Source organism: Netta rufina, assembly GCF_964035555.1.
Source record: "Netta rufina genome assembly, chromosome: 15".
Classification (NCBI taxonomy): domain Eukaryota; kingdom Metazoa; phylum Chordata; class Aves; order Anseriformes; family Anatidae; genus Netta; species Netta rufina.
The window spans coordinates 1,838,770-1,855,238 of NC_140138.1; the positions used below are offsets into that span (position 1 = coordinate 1,838,770).

General features: G+C 34.3%; 1 protein-coding gene across 1 annotated transcript in view; it reads left to right on the top strand.

The window, feature by feature from the left end:
- The window catches only part of GRIN2A (glutamate ionotropic receptor NMDA type subunit 2A), a gene marked incomplete at both ends in the record, with an annotated part of 184,838 nt that overhangs the window by 127,164 nt on the left and 41,205 nt on the right, over nt 1-16,469 (top strand). The window contains 4 exons of the mRNA XM_084296350.1: nt 7,390-7,595; nt 9,069-9,237; nt 9,362-9,515; nt 13,898-14,023. Of these exons, the coding sequence (XP_084152476.1) occupies nt 7,390-7,595; nt 9,069-9,237; nt 9,362-9,515; nt 13,898-14,023 (655 nt within the window). The remainder of the gene's footprint in view (nt 1-7,389; nt 7,596-9,068; nt 9,238-9,361; nt 9,516-13,897; nt 14,024-16,469) is intronic.

Below are 16,469 nucleotides of genomic sequence, written 5' to 3' on the forward strand. Positions count from 1 at the left end.
ACAGTAATAAGTAGCTTTGCAACTTTTTTTCCTCTCTTTACGCTAGCTGTGTATCTGTAGCTGTTACACAAAACCACACCAAATAGTTCATTATTGCCCTCTTCTGCTGCAGTGTTCAGAAAATGAATGAAGGGAGGGTGAGATGAGGACCCTATCATTGCTAATTCAGGCAGACATCAAACAAACTCTTCCATATTCTCAACTATTTTCTGTTTTTTGTCCTCTATACTGTAGAGATTAAATATACAGGAAAATTCCAGCACATACATGAAGAGGAAACAGGAAAGACTGTAGATGTTTCAAAGAAACACAACGATAAATGTACATGTATTTGTATAATGGGAGCACTGCTTTGAAGTCCACGCTTGAAAGTTTTATAGGTTTTGCACCGACAATAGTGAAATAAACCCTGTATGTGTGAAGCAACTTTATGTATGTTTGTATGTAGGTATTTATTTTAAGAGTTCCAGTCTTTTGGCCATAAATAAGAGGTTTTATCATTTGGGGTAGGATCCTTCCCAAAAACAATCCTATTGCCCTCTTTTCAAGTTTGGGTCATCTTCCATATTCCTCTGGGATTGAGGCCACACACTGCTGTGTTAGCAATCTAGGTAGGAATGACAGAAATTTATGAGAAACATCTGGATATTTCCTGGCTTTTCCATACAGCAGAGTAAAGCTTAGTTGGGTGCAGCTTTTGACAGTTCCATAGCAGAGCATGTCTGCCTTTTTTGAACATTATTCTCAGCTTGAATTTTCTGGTTCAAAAAAGTTTGCTTTATAAATACGCACTATCAGGTTTATTACTTGTAGCTCCATCTCAATGCATTTTTACATTCCCCCTCTGTTTTTGAATCTAGCAATGCAGATATCTGAAATGAAGCATCCACTGAAAATAAGCTCAATTTCACTTATAACTACTCTAGTACTGTTAATTGAATTCTTTGGAGGTCTAGACAGAATGAGAACTCACCTTCTAAACATACTTCTATGCCTTTGCACTCTAAGTATGCTATTCTCTTCTTTGTAGCTTGCTTGATTTGCTATAGACTGTAACTAAATATAGTTAATTGAGTTTGTTTGGAGAATAAATCAAATTTTCAGACCTGTCGTCGAGCTATTCAGTAGTTCCATTTTACACATTGCATAATCCAGAAGTCCAAATACTTCTCTATTTTATTTAATGCTCAATTAAATGGTTGTCATTCTAAAAACAGAGATTTTAAAGAACGCATATTAGAAAAAAAAGTCTATATTTTTCCTGTGTTCTTAATGTGCCTAGAGAAGGAAATAATTCTTTAGCACATGGGATTTTCTAACAGCACGTGGTTGCAGGTGAAGATTGTTATAAGTTGCCCCCTTAATTAATTTTCAGAGAGCATTGCATTAATAATAGAAAGGAATTTACTGAGTAAGCAACAGCAAGCAAAACAGCGCTGGGCGGCCGGGGAGTCTTGGCTCTGCCAACGGCGCGCACCTCACCCCCGCCAGGGTCCCTTTTTATATCTTGGTAATTCCGGGATTACGCAGCACATCCTGGTATATTCTGCGACTGCGCGCACTGTTGCTAGGGGGTCGTCTCTGTCCCTCTGGTGGTCGTGAAGATGAAGGCCGTAGTCTTCCTCAGCATTGTGGTTCAACTTCTTTTTTTATTTGGTCATGTTGGCCCAGCGTGAGACAGGAAGGCAGGATGTTGATACACTAGTTTAGCAACTTATCAGGAGATGGTTACATGAGCTTTGCAGCAGTGTCTTTGAACAAAAGAGGCAACTGAGATGCAGAAGGAGAGAAGGGGAGGGGGTTCTCTTTTTTGTTACATTAAGCAAAAGAATTTTCATAGTGTCTAGCCAAGTATTATACATCTTACTTCAGCAGAAAGCTTTTGCAACTCCTGCTCCTCAAACGGAACTCCTTGTTTTATAATACAAAAGACAATGAACAAACATTTATTGTGTATTACAAAGATGGTTGTGTTACACTTAAATGGGGGTTGATTTTAAATAGACTTAATCTACTAGGAAAGAGGAAAGGAAGGCAGATGAGACAGAGAAAACCATCCTGATTCATCTATAGCAAAGTTTCCTGTCATTACAGAGTGGCTACACCAAGTATAGATGTTGCATCTTACGTTGGCTTCATTTTAAATGCAGGATGGCTGTGCCTGCCACACCACTTCAAATATGTGAGATTCACCTTGATGCAGCTGGAATATGTCTCTGGCTGCCTACTATTAATGAGCTGTGCTTTCAGCTGGATTCTTTGGAGTGGTAGTCTTGCTTCCAGGAGCTAGTGGAAATTATTTCTCTGACCCACGCTAAGTTTTGAAATCTTAAAAAAAGTTTCTAGTCTGTCTTGGAGAAAAAAAAAATAAATTAAAATTTCAAATTCTATGAATTAATAACTCAAGCCAAAAAAAAAAAAAAGTATTTAGTCGGGACAGCTGAAATTCTTTTATCTCAACATATTTTGATAAATGACCATATATTTCTATATAGCAAGCCCAGGACTATACATGCAAATTCTTCATTAAAGCACCTTTTTTATTTATCTTTTTGGACATCACAAAAGTGCACTTTGATCAATAGAATAGAGTAATTCAGTTGGAAAGGACCTTCAAAAATCTCCTAGTTCAACTGCCTGACCACTTCAGGGCAAGAGGAACAATTCTTTCAATTTTACTTCAGTTTTCTTTCAAATTCAAATTTCTTTCAATTTTTGTTCTTTCTAGAGGAACAATTTTCTTTCAAGAAATGAGGAAAATGGAAATTATTCTCAGGAAAGTTCTTTTATAACATTGTTCCACCTTATCAAATAGAAATTTGGCAATCTGAATGTCAAAGAGTTCACTTGAGATCAGTGCAAGTTGGAACTTTTAGGTGAAAAGGCTTCTAGTGCTATATGGTTCCAGCACTCACCAGAGAAAGGCTTCGGCAGAGAAATTAAGTTGCATGGTGTTAGAATGCAAAGATGAAGGATATATTGCCAACAGTGCTTCAAACGTGCAGATTTCCTGTGACTGCACTATAGTTTTTATGTGCTGCATATTATATTCCTTTTATATAACAGCCATTTGAACAAAAGATTAAACAGACTTGAGCAAATGATCGTATTTTCCACTTCTTGTTTCTCTCTCTCTGTAAGAATGAGTATTCTGCTGACATTTGCTTTTAAAATATAAAGCTTCTAGTAAGTGCTTCATTTTTTCTGCAACTTTTGCATCATGTGGTAATTTACAAGAAACAATGTAGATATTAAGCCTTTATACTTTTACAATCACCTGCCTTGCTTTTTTCAGTTATTTCATTTTGTTGTACTGTGTGATTCAAATAGATCAGATTTTATTCTGAATTCTTTGAAAATCAACCCCAATGAGTCAAGATGTGAGACAATTAAAATTGTTAGATAAAAACTAGTAGCATCAGGTTGCATTTCATTGATATGTAACAGCAGTATCTTTGTTTTCTGTTTCATAGTTTTACCTTCATATTATCAATGGTTTAGCATAGTCCGCATTACAATAGTAACTTCAGATTTCATGGCTATTTCATGAATATTTGTATCAGGGATACCAGTATTATTAGGTAAGCATGCTAATTTAAACAGGAGCACTTTCTTACCTCAAATCTAGATGCTTGAACTTGGTTGGAGGATGCCATGTTTAGTTCATTTCATGAGTAGCTATCATGAACACGAAGTAGCATGTTCTAAAAACAAGCACTGCAAAACACTGGAGACAGCTGAATTTTGAAGCTGTCCAGGTAGGTAAGCTATTTCACTGTAAAATGGTTTATTCAAATATCACTTGTCTCCTACTGAAAATAGCAGTTGAACTTTTCATATCCTACTTTCTGTATTTTACATATGAACTTTTTTTTTAATTTATTTCTGGAGTATTTATAGTGGCCTTCCCTTCAGAGGTGAAGTCAGGACTTGCATGCTTTTTTAAACTCAGTTAATTTTTTATATATATATATATATATATATATTTGTTATAGTCAAGTCACTTTAACAGTCAGTGCTGAATAAGGACTTAACATTTGACTTTGCACAGAAATTTTTACAATTTATAAACATATCTCTATATAAAGTTCTGAAATCATTCAACATGTGTTATAACTTGTTTTTTCTTCCCTAAGCTTTTGAAGGTTTTAAAGGCATTCAGAACAGGTACTGATTGGATCTAGAACTAGATCTGACTTTTCCTGAAGTGACATAAATGCTGATCTTGCAAGACACCAAAATATGTATTCAACTTCATAAATTCTCTTAATCTCAACAGAAACATATTCATGTTTTAGTTTTCCTTAATCTACAGCTTTCCTCTCTCATTTCAATCCTTCACTCTGTAAAAGAGTTGATACTATTGGTAGCACAAAAATGTTGAAGGATCTAAATAATATACGAGGATACAAAACATTATGTAAATAATTAATACCCTTCAGATTCTTATTCGCAATGCTATAATTAGTTCTGCAGAGGCTGAAAGTCTTCTAATGTAAGTATAAAAATCTTTGTGTATTTTGACTATGTGCTTTAATTACATAAAACTAAATTCTTACCCTTCTTTTAAAATAAACGAAAAAGGGAAAAGCATTTTAATCATTCAAAACAGTAGCTGAAAGATAGAAAGTGCAATGTGTTCTTCAACAATATTACTATTGCAAAATCAAAATACCAAATGAAGAAAACTGTTTACTTCCAAGTCTAGTATCAGCAACAGAGCAAATCCATCATCTATTCTAACCATTTAATAATCAGAACTAGCAAATCTAACACAAATATTTCCCAAGGAAAAGGAGTGACTCAGAGGCATTACTCTTCCTCATTTACTATTCTTAGCCAAACAACAAAGCTTTTCAGGACTTTTCTGCCATTTGCTTTTCTGCTGTTCTTCATGACTTTGAAATCTTTTGTTTGTACTTTTTGCCATTGTGCTTTCTGATGCTGAGGGTTCCTGACTACAAAGTAGGGATGACCTGCAATGGACATGAGATTTGTGCCTGTATAAAGCCCTGATGAATTCAGTGTGACTCCCTGGAAGTGCAGCAGTAGACATCTTCAGGCAGAGTAGTAGGGATGGCTCTGAGACCGAAGTGAAGGTCTTAATTTTTAATTACTTTTTCATAAAGGTACAATCAGTGAATATGGAGATAATGGAATGAAGAGGATAAAAATGTTTGAACCTAACTTTAGAGACCTGCTCGACACACACTTCTGTACAGATGCATCTGTCTAAAAAACTAGCATTTCAACAAATTCATCCCTTTAAAATCATCAGTGGGTGTATCCTCCTCAAAACAATAAGATGTGGGTGAATTATTGAAAATATATCATGAGTCCTCTTTTAAAAACAAAGCAATCATCACATTTTTGATAAGATCAGACAAACTCGTATTATGGTGGGCTGCTTGTATTCCAGTTGATCCATGAGGCAACAATATACAGTGGAGATGGCTTGCAGGGGGAAACGCTTTGAATTACATAGACCTGTATCAGGTAATGTAGTGTAATGTAGCGACAAGTGCTGCTACTGCTATACTCTGGGACATGGAAGTGCAACTGAGACCCAGTCACATCTCTTTTCTTATTGCTGGTTGGAAAAGGCAGGCAGGCAGGCACATTTTCCACTGCTGAAATTCATCATTGTACTTGGCATGTTTTTTGTTAGATTAAAGTAGTGATCTGTCTGGAATTGTCCCTGCTCTAGGCAGCCAACATTGTGGCATACTTAGGGTGTAGATATAAACTACGTTCTGTAAGCTAACATAAACCAGCACAGGTTCTGCTGTGAATGAGATTATGTACCATAACTTGACAATCAAACTTTTTTATTTGCAATGGATCTGTGTCATAGAGTTAAGTAGATAATTATTATTTTGCATTATTATTACTACTATTACTATTATTATTTTTATTATTGTTGTTGTTATTATTATTCCACAAAGGCTTAATCCCTTGTGTTTTGGTTAAACTTCATGCTAAAACTTTAAGCAGTATAAATCCAGTTCCTGATTCCCAGTGATTTAGGTGTGATTTCCTAATTCCCTTGGGATATTTTGAATTTCCTAATGAAAGTATATAGAGATTTGGCATTTCTGCCTCCTACATTAAAGTTCAGCAAAATACCTTGCCTCAAAAACAGGACAGAAAGGAAACTGCAAAGGGCATGTACTTATGTGCTTCCCAAATAGGAATGGATATAAATCTTGTTCTTCAGGAACTTTTGTGATTCATTTTAAAGTCTTTAGAAGACAGAAGGAAAATAACAATTTTGTGCAGTTGTGTTTTTTTTTTTTTTTTTAGGACCCGAATCTCTCATTGTACTGTTAATTCCTACTGTTTTCCTTGCAAAACAAATATTTTATCAGTCTCATGATTATGTTATAATTTGTTTAGCTAAAGTAACTGAAGGATTATTAAAATGTGTTGGTGTAAATTATGTGGACTGGTAGCACATTTATATTATCTGTCATTACTGCTCGGATAAGCCATACAATTAGATTTATGGATATCAAGTAGTTAAACAACCATTAGAAATAAAATGGTAGAGCTTTCAAAATATTTAAATAATTTTTTAACCATATTCCCCTTGCTGGTGTTCTGGCAGTGGAAAAAAATGCAGATTAATTAAGGTTGGGTAATTTATAATAATGAATAAAAAGATGATTTTAAAGTAAAGTTGGTTATGCTCCCCCAAAAATCTTAAAACTGTATATTTACTCTAAAGGTTGGTGTTTGCTTGATTACTTGCTAAACTCTTAGGATTATTTCACAGTAACTAAACCAGAATAAAATACATTATTTCTAATATGAAACCGTGTCATGTAAAATTCTGCTTGTGTTTACTAAAACCCTCGTCTGGCCCACCTTGGGAACCCTAGGACTAGGGTGTAAAATACTTTCACCATGACTTTTCAAACAATAATGGTTGAAGAGTCCTTTCTTTACAGAACATACAGAAATAATGTTGGGATACTTTGTTCATTAGCCTGGTGGGAATTAGTTTTCTTTTTCTTGTCCTTTTTTTCTTTTGAGGCCTATTTTCTTGTTACTGCAAATTGGTCCCAATTACATATGGAGTGTCTGGTTGCTGTTCTGGTTTAATTGCATATGACAATATCAAATTTCAGTGCACCTATATCCAAGATCATGTTAACTCGTATCATCCAGTCTTTAAATAACTTTACCTTACTTTATTTTCCCACTTCATATGACTACTAAAGATTTCTAAAGTAATTTTGATAATAAAATTTATTTGATAATAAAAACCTAGGACTGCTGTCTTTTTACTCTAATTTCCCGTACCTATATCCCTGTGTATTTAATGAGATGTTATTTGTCAAATACAAGCAATCAGATATCACCAGCTTGTGTATCTTGGCTTTTCAGGTGGGGAAATGGGAGAACAACTCACTGAGCCTGAAGTACTCTGTCTGGCCAAGGTACAGCTCTTTTGCAGACAGTGAACCGGATGATAACCATTTGAGTATTGTCACCTTGGAGGAGGCTCCCTTTGTCATTGTTGAGGATGTGGATCCTTTGATGGAAAGTTGCCAAAAAAACACCGTGCCATGTCGTAAATTTGTCAAAATTAAGTAAGTAAATACACAGTGTTCCTTTTTTGTTTGTTTGCTTTTGAGTGCAAAATGTTCATCTATTTTCTCATTAATGCTTTCCCTTATTTCTTTTGTTGTATATATATTTTTTCTCATACTTTGCTGTTCTTGATTCCTATCTTTGCTTTTTGTTCTGTATTTCTCTTCCTCTTTCTTTTTCTCTTTCCTGCACAGCATGCTTTTCTTTGCACATCTTCCCTTTCAATACATCAGAAGGTTCTGGTTATATACATATAAGTAACATTGAGTCAATGACAAGATAGTAAGTATGTAGTAAATTCAAAATCAACTAGAAATGGCCCTTCTCAGTCACATGAAAGAAGATAGCATATTCTAAAACTAGATTGTTTTAATGAGTCCTCTTTGAATGGTTTCCTGCTATGCTGAAATGCGCCTATTTTAATATATATATATATATTAATTTTTATATATATATATATATATATAAAATAATACATTTATGCTTAAATTTGGTACAAGATAAACTATTCCAGCACAAAATACTATGACATACCAGCTAGAGAAAAGTCTATTGCTTTGATTGCTTTGTAATTTTGGAGTAATCATCAGAAAACGGTGGAAGATTTGTCATTGTGGATTCATTAATGCTACTTCACCCATTAAGTGCTTCAGTCTACGTTTTTCCAAAATGAGTATAACATTTTTAATTGAGCAGGTGTTAGGAGATGTAATTGATGTTTCTGAAGTTTTCCAGAAGTTGCTGAATACTTTCTGAAGTCCAGGACATTTTTATTGATATATCTGAACTTCTTAGTCAGGTTCTAAGCAACATTTTGTTTGTGATTTGAATTTCTTCAAAGTCTGTAAAATATTGCCTATTTAAAAAAAAATAAAAAAAATCTTGTCTAAGACCTACATGGGTGATCACAGTTTGGGACTCTGGTTTCTCTGTTGTCAGGATTTTTCTGACCTTCCAGAGTGGTCTTTGCACTCAAAGATAGCCTGAACGTCACCTTCTCAAACTGCAGGAAAAGATATAATAGCACCCACTGCTTCCAGAGCTGTGTACTACCATGCCTTTACACAGCTTATGTGTTGGGCAGTTCAGTAATTATTAAATTATGTGTGGTACATAATATCTTAAGAGCAGAAGTAATAAATGTTTAATCTAAATCAAAGAAACATCAGTAAGTGGAGACTGTATGAATTGATGGAGAAGTGAAGTCCAGTAGGAGAGAAACTGAAGCAGAAAATGTTGTACAAGGTCTACCACCATCTTCTATTTATTTTGTCAAGCCACTGTAATATGATTAGTAAGAGCTATAAGCACCATATAAAGCATCCCATGGTTTTTTATTTCTCCATCATTCCAGAAAAAAAATGGTCACTTGGAAGTTTGAAAAATTGTTCTTTTACAATATGCTGACTCTTGCTGTTGTGGTGGTTCTGTTTTTCCCAGGAGAAATGTTTGTCTTGCTTCTCTTTTAACAGCAACTCAACTAATGAGGGAACTAATGTAAAGAAGTGCTGCAAAGGATTCTGCATTGATATCTTGAAGAAATTGTCTAAAACTGTCAAGTTCACGTATGACCTGTATTTGGTGACTAATGGGAAACATGGCAAAAAAGTCAATAATGTATGGAATGGAATGATTGGTGAAGTAAGTTCTGTTAGGTAAAAGAGCTCTTAAGTAAGAACCTAGCAATGTTTGTTTTAAATTCATTTGGAGAAATGAGGTGTTCTCTACTGAGTAATATTGGTGGTGTCTTCTCTTTGTGGATCAGGTGGTATATCATCGTGCAGTTATGGCTGTGGGGTCTCTCACTATTAATGAAGAGCGCTCTGAAGTGGTTGACTTTTCAGTGCCATTTGTTGAGACTGGGATTAGTGTCATGGTGTCACGGAGCAATGGCACAGTTTCACCGTCTGCTTTTCTAGGTATGGTTCTTCAACCCCTCAAGATCATTTAATTGCAATTCTGTAGAGTGGGATAGCTTTCATTGTTAGTTAAGCTAAATAGTGTGTTGACATGTTTCTTAGTTTTTTGAATTACATGTTAGGAAGTTTGTATGGTGTCAGCAAACTGATTAATGTGATTTTTAACACATGAAGAGAGTGCTGTTGGTTTCAAATGCAGTAACTGGAAACCAAATGATAATGATTTGAATACAAAAAAGAATTCCCCAGCACCTTCATTTAGGAAAATTACTTCCTCAAGATCTGCTTACACATTAACCCGTGCTTTTTAGCCCATAATAAATTGTCTCATATTTTTCTAGCACTCACATTCACAAAATCATTTAACTCCCCCCTCGTAGAATAGCGTAGAAAAGAAGACTTTGCCGTGATTAGAATAGATCTGACACTAAATGGGCAACAGATCTGGCTTCCAAAGACCATATTACCGCACTGCAAAGCTTCTGAGTGTTTTCTTCAATTTTCTGTGTTGTGATGATGGAGTTGAGCAATGGGGATTCAGCATGGATATGAAAGGCTCGATAGAAAAGAGGTGGGATACAAAGAAGTAAAGATCTCTGTCTTCTCTCCTTCCCTTGTTTGCTACTTGTTTCTATTGTTCGTTTCTCCTTTCATTATCTGCCTCTCCACTGTAGTGCCTATGTTTGACTTTTATATTTAGTGGTTTGCCTGAGTTTTTCAAAGGTATTTTGCAAATGAAAAATAGTGCTAGTGGAGATAAAATAATCTAATTGAAACTGAAGAAAAATCAGTATTTTACAGGTATCTTACAGAACAGTTTCACATCTTCAATATGGTGAGCAATTATGACATTTTAATCATTTTATTATTTTATATATTTATTATGTATATATATTTATATCAGTATAGTTTCTTTTTAGATTAAGTGTAAATTCTTCACTCAATTCAAACCACCTTTAGCCATTGAGGAACTGATTGTTACTAGAGTATCAGATACAAGTGGGCAAATAATTGTTTTTTCTCATAGCCATTGTCATCATTTATACACAGAGCTTATTTCTCATACCTGTTCCATAAATGCACATTGCGGAGATGAAGCAATAGCTCATAAGTGTAACATAGTGAATAATCAAATAATTTACCTAACTTGTTAATACCTAAACAGATTTTGTTGGTGATTAATTTTGTTGTTTACTGAATAGAAGACTGTTTAATGAAATTATGAGAGGCTGCATTTTTAAATGAAAATACTCAGATAATGATTTTTTAATTCTATAAGTAATTGACTTGTACAGTTAATTTATTTTTTAAATTGTACTTTCTATGTGTTGAAGTTATCATTTGAATTATACGGTGTTTTCCTAAATATGTTCCAATTTTTGGCAATTTTTTTAATGGACTTTGCTTACTTCTTACCTGCTTCCAGCTATCATCAAAACAGACTGCTTTTGTGCTTTTTTCACAACATCATAGTTATATTTCTACAATTAATTTAATGCTTTTCGTTTAGTTGGATATGTACAGAATTTAAAAAGTAAAAATGATGCCTTCTTGTCAAGCTCTGTAGAATAGATTTTTTTTTTTTTTTGTAGAAATCTGATCTACTGCACTGATAAATTAAGTCTGTGATCTCAGATGTACTTTCTGTTTATTTAGACATAGATGAAACTGTCACATCACTGGAACTGCTTGTGTATTTCGATGTTGTGGGAGTAGTATTAAAGTGCTCTGCCATGCAAAATAGTATCAGATAGATAACTGAATTTATTCATAGACAGATTTAATTTTTTTAACTGAGTGTCAACTGAGTTGTCTTATGTAACTTTTATGTTTTTTTTTTTTTAATCTGTGAAAAACAATACTATTAAATAGCAATGAAGTTTACGAAATACTTGTTTTTATGATTTACTGCCATCACTGTATGCAAGTACAAAATTTGTCTGAACTAGATTTTCCATTCAATGATTGTGTCTAATGGATTTAAGTAACTGATGGGCTGACAGCCTCTCCCTCATTATCTGTTCCCAAAGGTGGCTCCTACCAAGAATTTTAGAATAAAAAAATAAGAATTTTATCCATGATAAAACTTTTTCATGTATTACTACTGTTCATGTATACTAGATCCACGACGTAAGTTTTTAAAAAAATCAGTGGGGGCTTTATTCAACTTTTCTATATATTTAAGAGGAAGAGAGTTCATAGGTGAGGCTACTTGTCTTTTTTTTTTTTTTTTTTTTTTTTTTCTTCTGGTAAAATGGCAAATCTTTTTCATTGCTCTATTTTCTCCACTGCCAATAATTTGCAATGTACACTAACAAGTCATATGCTAGTATTTTTCCGTCATATCATTGTTCTACTTAAAAATTTTATAAAACCTGCTGCCTCCTGGGGAAAAATTCCTTCTGTCCTTTGAGAATAACAGTGCTGAATGCACAATTTGATCTGTAATATGACAGGAACATCAACTTTATTATTCAATTGATTTTGTACTTGTTCAATCTTGCTACTTATTATAAATGGCTTTTTATTTTGCTGTTGCTTCTGTTGCTTCTACTCCTCATTACCAGACTGCGTAAATTATTAAGGACCATTCTGCATTAACTGTTGTTTATAGCTTGCTTTTTCACTTTAGCTTATTTTGCCCTTTGCCTAATTTAAATTTTGACAAATTACCATTGCTGCTTTTACCCTGATGCTTTTCGTAAGAGTTTTATGAGGGTTGCTGACTGTCTTCTATGAGAATGCTGTCAATATTGTATGATAGTTTTATGTGAATTCCAATTAATTCCAATTAATATGTGATTACATAGAATATTTATCATTAAGTGGCATCTACTTGTCTGTTTCTGAATGGATTTATTTTTGTCTTTTAAACATTCTGTTATTTTGCTAACTTATTATTCTCTTCCAAAAAAATGTCTTTAGTAATTGAAATAATTTTATAAACTGTCTTTAAAAGATAACAAAAAAACAAAACCAAAAACAAAACCAAAAAAACCCCTGTTCCTTAATCATCTCTTAAAATCAAAAAGAGAACTGTTTGGTTTGAAAATTCCCTGCTTTGTCTTGTCAGTTCACATTCAAACTCACAAGTGGGGCTATCTGGAATTTGGTCTTTCATGGTTCCAAATTTATGAAGAAATTGTAGCAAACGAAACCAATCTCATAAGATTTTCACATCTAGGCCCAGATTATGATACTTTATTCCAGTTCTTGGTGAATACTTCATGCTAACGTGGGCAAGGTTCAGACTGGGCTATTGGGCTCAGCTCACTTTAGCTCTTGCTCAGAGTCATTTCCTACAATGATAGAAGAATTTTCATTTTTGATGAAGAGATTAGGATGGAGGAATCTCTTGGGCTTTCAAAAAAGCAAAGCATGGGAGCAAATTCATTTATTGTCACTTTCAGTGCTTCTTGGTTCTGTTCTAATTTAAAATAGTTATTAAGATTTTTTTCTCACATTTCAGAGCACATTCACGCTACCAGTATTTACCAAAATTAGAGTATAATATGCCCCCAGATAAGCTGACCTAATAAAGATATATTAATTTGCCATACCAAACTTTTGTTGCATTTATCCTTATACAGCTACCACAGGAACACCTGAAATGACAGAGAATTTGTAATCGGTCAAAGCTGAAATTTAAGAACTTTGTGTTATCACATGGTATTTCCAATCCTTTCAAAAAATTGGTGCTTGTTCTGGTATTTGAAACTACTTTTAGTTTTCTGTTCCAACCTACTTCTTTAAGTTATGTTTTTTCTACCTTTCAAACTGACATTCAGTTTTCCATAAAAACCTTTTGATTTCAGAAATTTGCTCCCAGATGAGAGTGAAACTTGCAAAAGAATGTTTTTGCTATGAGTGGAAACAATGAATGCAAGCATTTGGCTTTTTTTCCCTAATGCTTTCTGTTGGATAGAAAATCAGAGAGGTGTACTTCACTGAAACACCAAATGTTTTAAGCATATGCGTAATTGCTTTTTCTCTACAGAAACTGTCATAATGGTTGGAGTATTCTGTTGATAAAAGCATGCATCACAGGATTAATAGAAAAGGATTGTAAACTGAATGAGCCGCAAGTCAAACCAATTATTTGCCACTCGGTGTCGGTTAAGACTTTGTTAAAGAAGACAAGTACATAGACTTCATGTTTGAATTGCAACTCACATTTATGATTTCAGATGTATGGAGATTGTGGATACTAACAGCAGTTCTTTGTATATTGCTGCTTAGTTCTAGCAGTAATGCTAGCATTTTTGTTGGTAAAAGCTAATTTAAAGAAAGCCTCTGGGCTTGCCTAGCCTGAGACACTAGAATTCTTGTGATATGACTGGTTTAATGAACTGTTTCTGTTTCTCTTGTCTGTTTTGCTGCAGAGCCTTTTAGTGCTTCCGTCTGGGTGATGATGTTTGTGATGCTTCTCATTGTGTCCGCCATGGCTGTCTTTATATTTGAGTATTTTAGCCCTGTAGGATATAACAGGAACTTAGCACAAGGGAAAGGTAAGCTTTGCAATTTACACAACCTTAGGGCTATAAAAACAAAGCAAAACAAACAAACAAAATGTATTTACCATCCTTTACCCTGTATCTTTTAAAATAAATGTAACGTAGGAATAAAACAGTAAAAGCAGTTATGAAAGCATGCTTGCTCTTCATTTAAAATGTGATTTCTTGAGGCCTTATATACTCATGTCTATATTCTAATTCATTGCAATAAAGATGTAGAAGGATAAGTGATATTAAAGAGAGTTGTATTCAGGCAGCATTATGTTAGTATACTGTATCAGTTGTAGGGCGTCAGCTTTAAAAAAAAAAGCATTGAAATACTCTTCAGTCTCCTGACTTATGAATTCACAGATAGTTCAGAGATAATGATCTCCAATGGTGAGGTTTGGTGGCTAATCTGGAAAAGCAGCTGTTACGTTGTATATAGTTTTATATAGTCCATATAAAAAGGTATGGTTCTCTTGTGGTGAACTCATCCTTGAAATGAGGCCAGTGGCAGAAGGGCATAATTTCTTACTTTGTAGCATTTGTGGCTGTAGAAACTTCTTTTTGAAAATATAGTGACACAACAAATTTAATACAGAACACGTCTTTCTCAGTGAAAGATACAGTTGTATACTATTAACACTCTGACCTGAGAATGATGATTTCATGTACCATGGTGCCCTCATCCTTCCCTTTCTTCACTTTCAGTTCAGAGTGTGGACAGTTTTTAATTTCTGAACCATACCTTGTTTTATAACGATGTCTCTCAGGTTGGTGAACATAGTCCTAGAGACTATAACAAGCTAATGTTTTCTTCTAGTTGGTAGTTGGTTTGTTCCCTGAACAAGGAGGGTTTTGTAATGTTCAGATATTGACAACATTTCAATAACTTGGTAAATTTGTAACGTATGTCCAAAATAAACACTGTATTAGGAAGAGGAAAGGAGAAGTTTGTACAGACACTGGGGATCTGCAGCCTGGGCTGTTCTTTTCTGTGTCACCTTATGTGATTATGTAGTGGCTACAAATTCATATTATGGAACTGCAACATCATAACTTAGCAGTAGAGGCTTGCCACAAATCCAGTTGCTATTCATTTGAAGCTGGGGAAGCTTAAAAATAATGTGACTCTTTATGTAGATTATTGTATTTTCTGTGTATTTTTAGTAGGATGAAACTCAATGGTGGTAAAATCTTCAGTAGTTTTCTTGGTATATACTTTCATTCGTATTACTGCTCAGAAAATACTTACTATTCATCAGCTCAATCTTAAATGGCCCTATAGGATAGCTTCATAAACCAAAAGCCAGCTCCATTATGATTATTTTACTGTGGTCTATCTTAGCAATGCAGTAAAAATAGAAAAAAGATAATCTAAGATGTGTTTGAGTCTATCAAGAAAATTTGCACTGTTACATGGAGCATTTCTACTGAAATGACAATATGCACTGAGTATACCAACTTTGGATTTTATTCCTTTAATAATTATTTTTAATAATGTAAACTAAAGTTAACAAGTAAATCTGAGTTTTAGTGTGCATACCCATAGGCAGGAATAGAGGTAATATTGGAGGAGTCTGCATAACAGCTTATTGTCTGAATTGTCCCTTAATTGAAAAATGAGTACTTTTGAAAAAGTTGGATGAGTCACGTTCAGGAGCAGCCTGTTTCTCCATTGAACACACAGGGAATCTAGATGATGTCTGCACTGTACTAACCTAAAGCTGGGTAAGAGGAATCTTCCCTTTATTCTCAGAGGACTCAACAAATATGGTCTTTTTAGTGGATAATATCTCTGCTAACCTGCTTCTGCTAGTCCATGGGCATGAAGTGAGGGCATTATGCTGACAACTTTGGGTGCCTTCGGATGAATTCAAAGCTGACTGAAAAAAATTACAGAACTGCACAGATTACCTGGGCCAGGTTTCTGCCTGTAATACCAGTGCATTTGTACCTGTGAGGTAGCCTGAGTCTAGCTATAAGTTATGTAACTGTACAGGTGGCTCTTTTTTGTTGATTTATTTTCTGAGTGCAGTGTTGCTTAAAAGTAGGTGAAATGTTTACCCATTTTGATACGCTTATCTGAGAGTACATAAAGTTCAAAAAATATAATGTTGAAGATAGGAGCTTATAAAAATACTTTGGGTGGGAAAAGTATTGGAATCAAATCATTAAGACTTATATCCACAGTTTTCCATTTTACATGTCAGCTGGTACAGAATACTGAAAGGGGACATAGCGTGGCACACACCTTACTGCAAGAGACATCAGTTTGGTCTCCTCCAAACCTATGTTTGCAGTCTCCATTTGAAAACTGCTGAGGTAAATACACGTAGAGAAGTGTTGAAATATTTTTTGCAACAAATATGGAAATAAATGTCATTACAGCAGAAAGTACCGACGCTAAATTCTGTGATTACATTGGGAGGACAATGAATATGTATAAAAATATTTT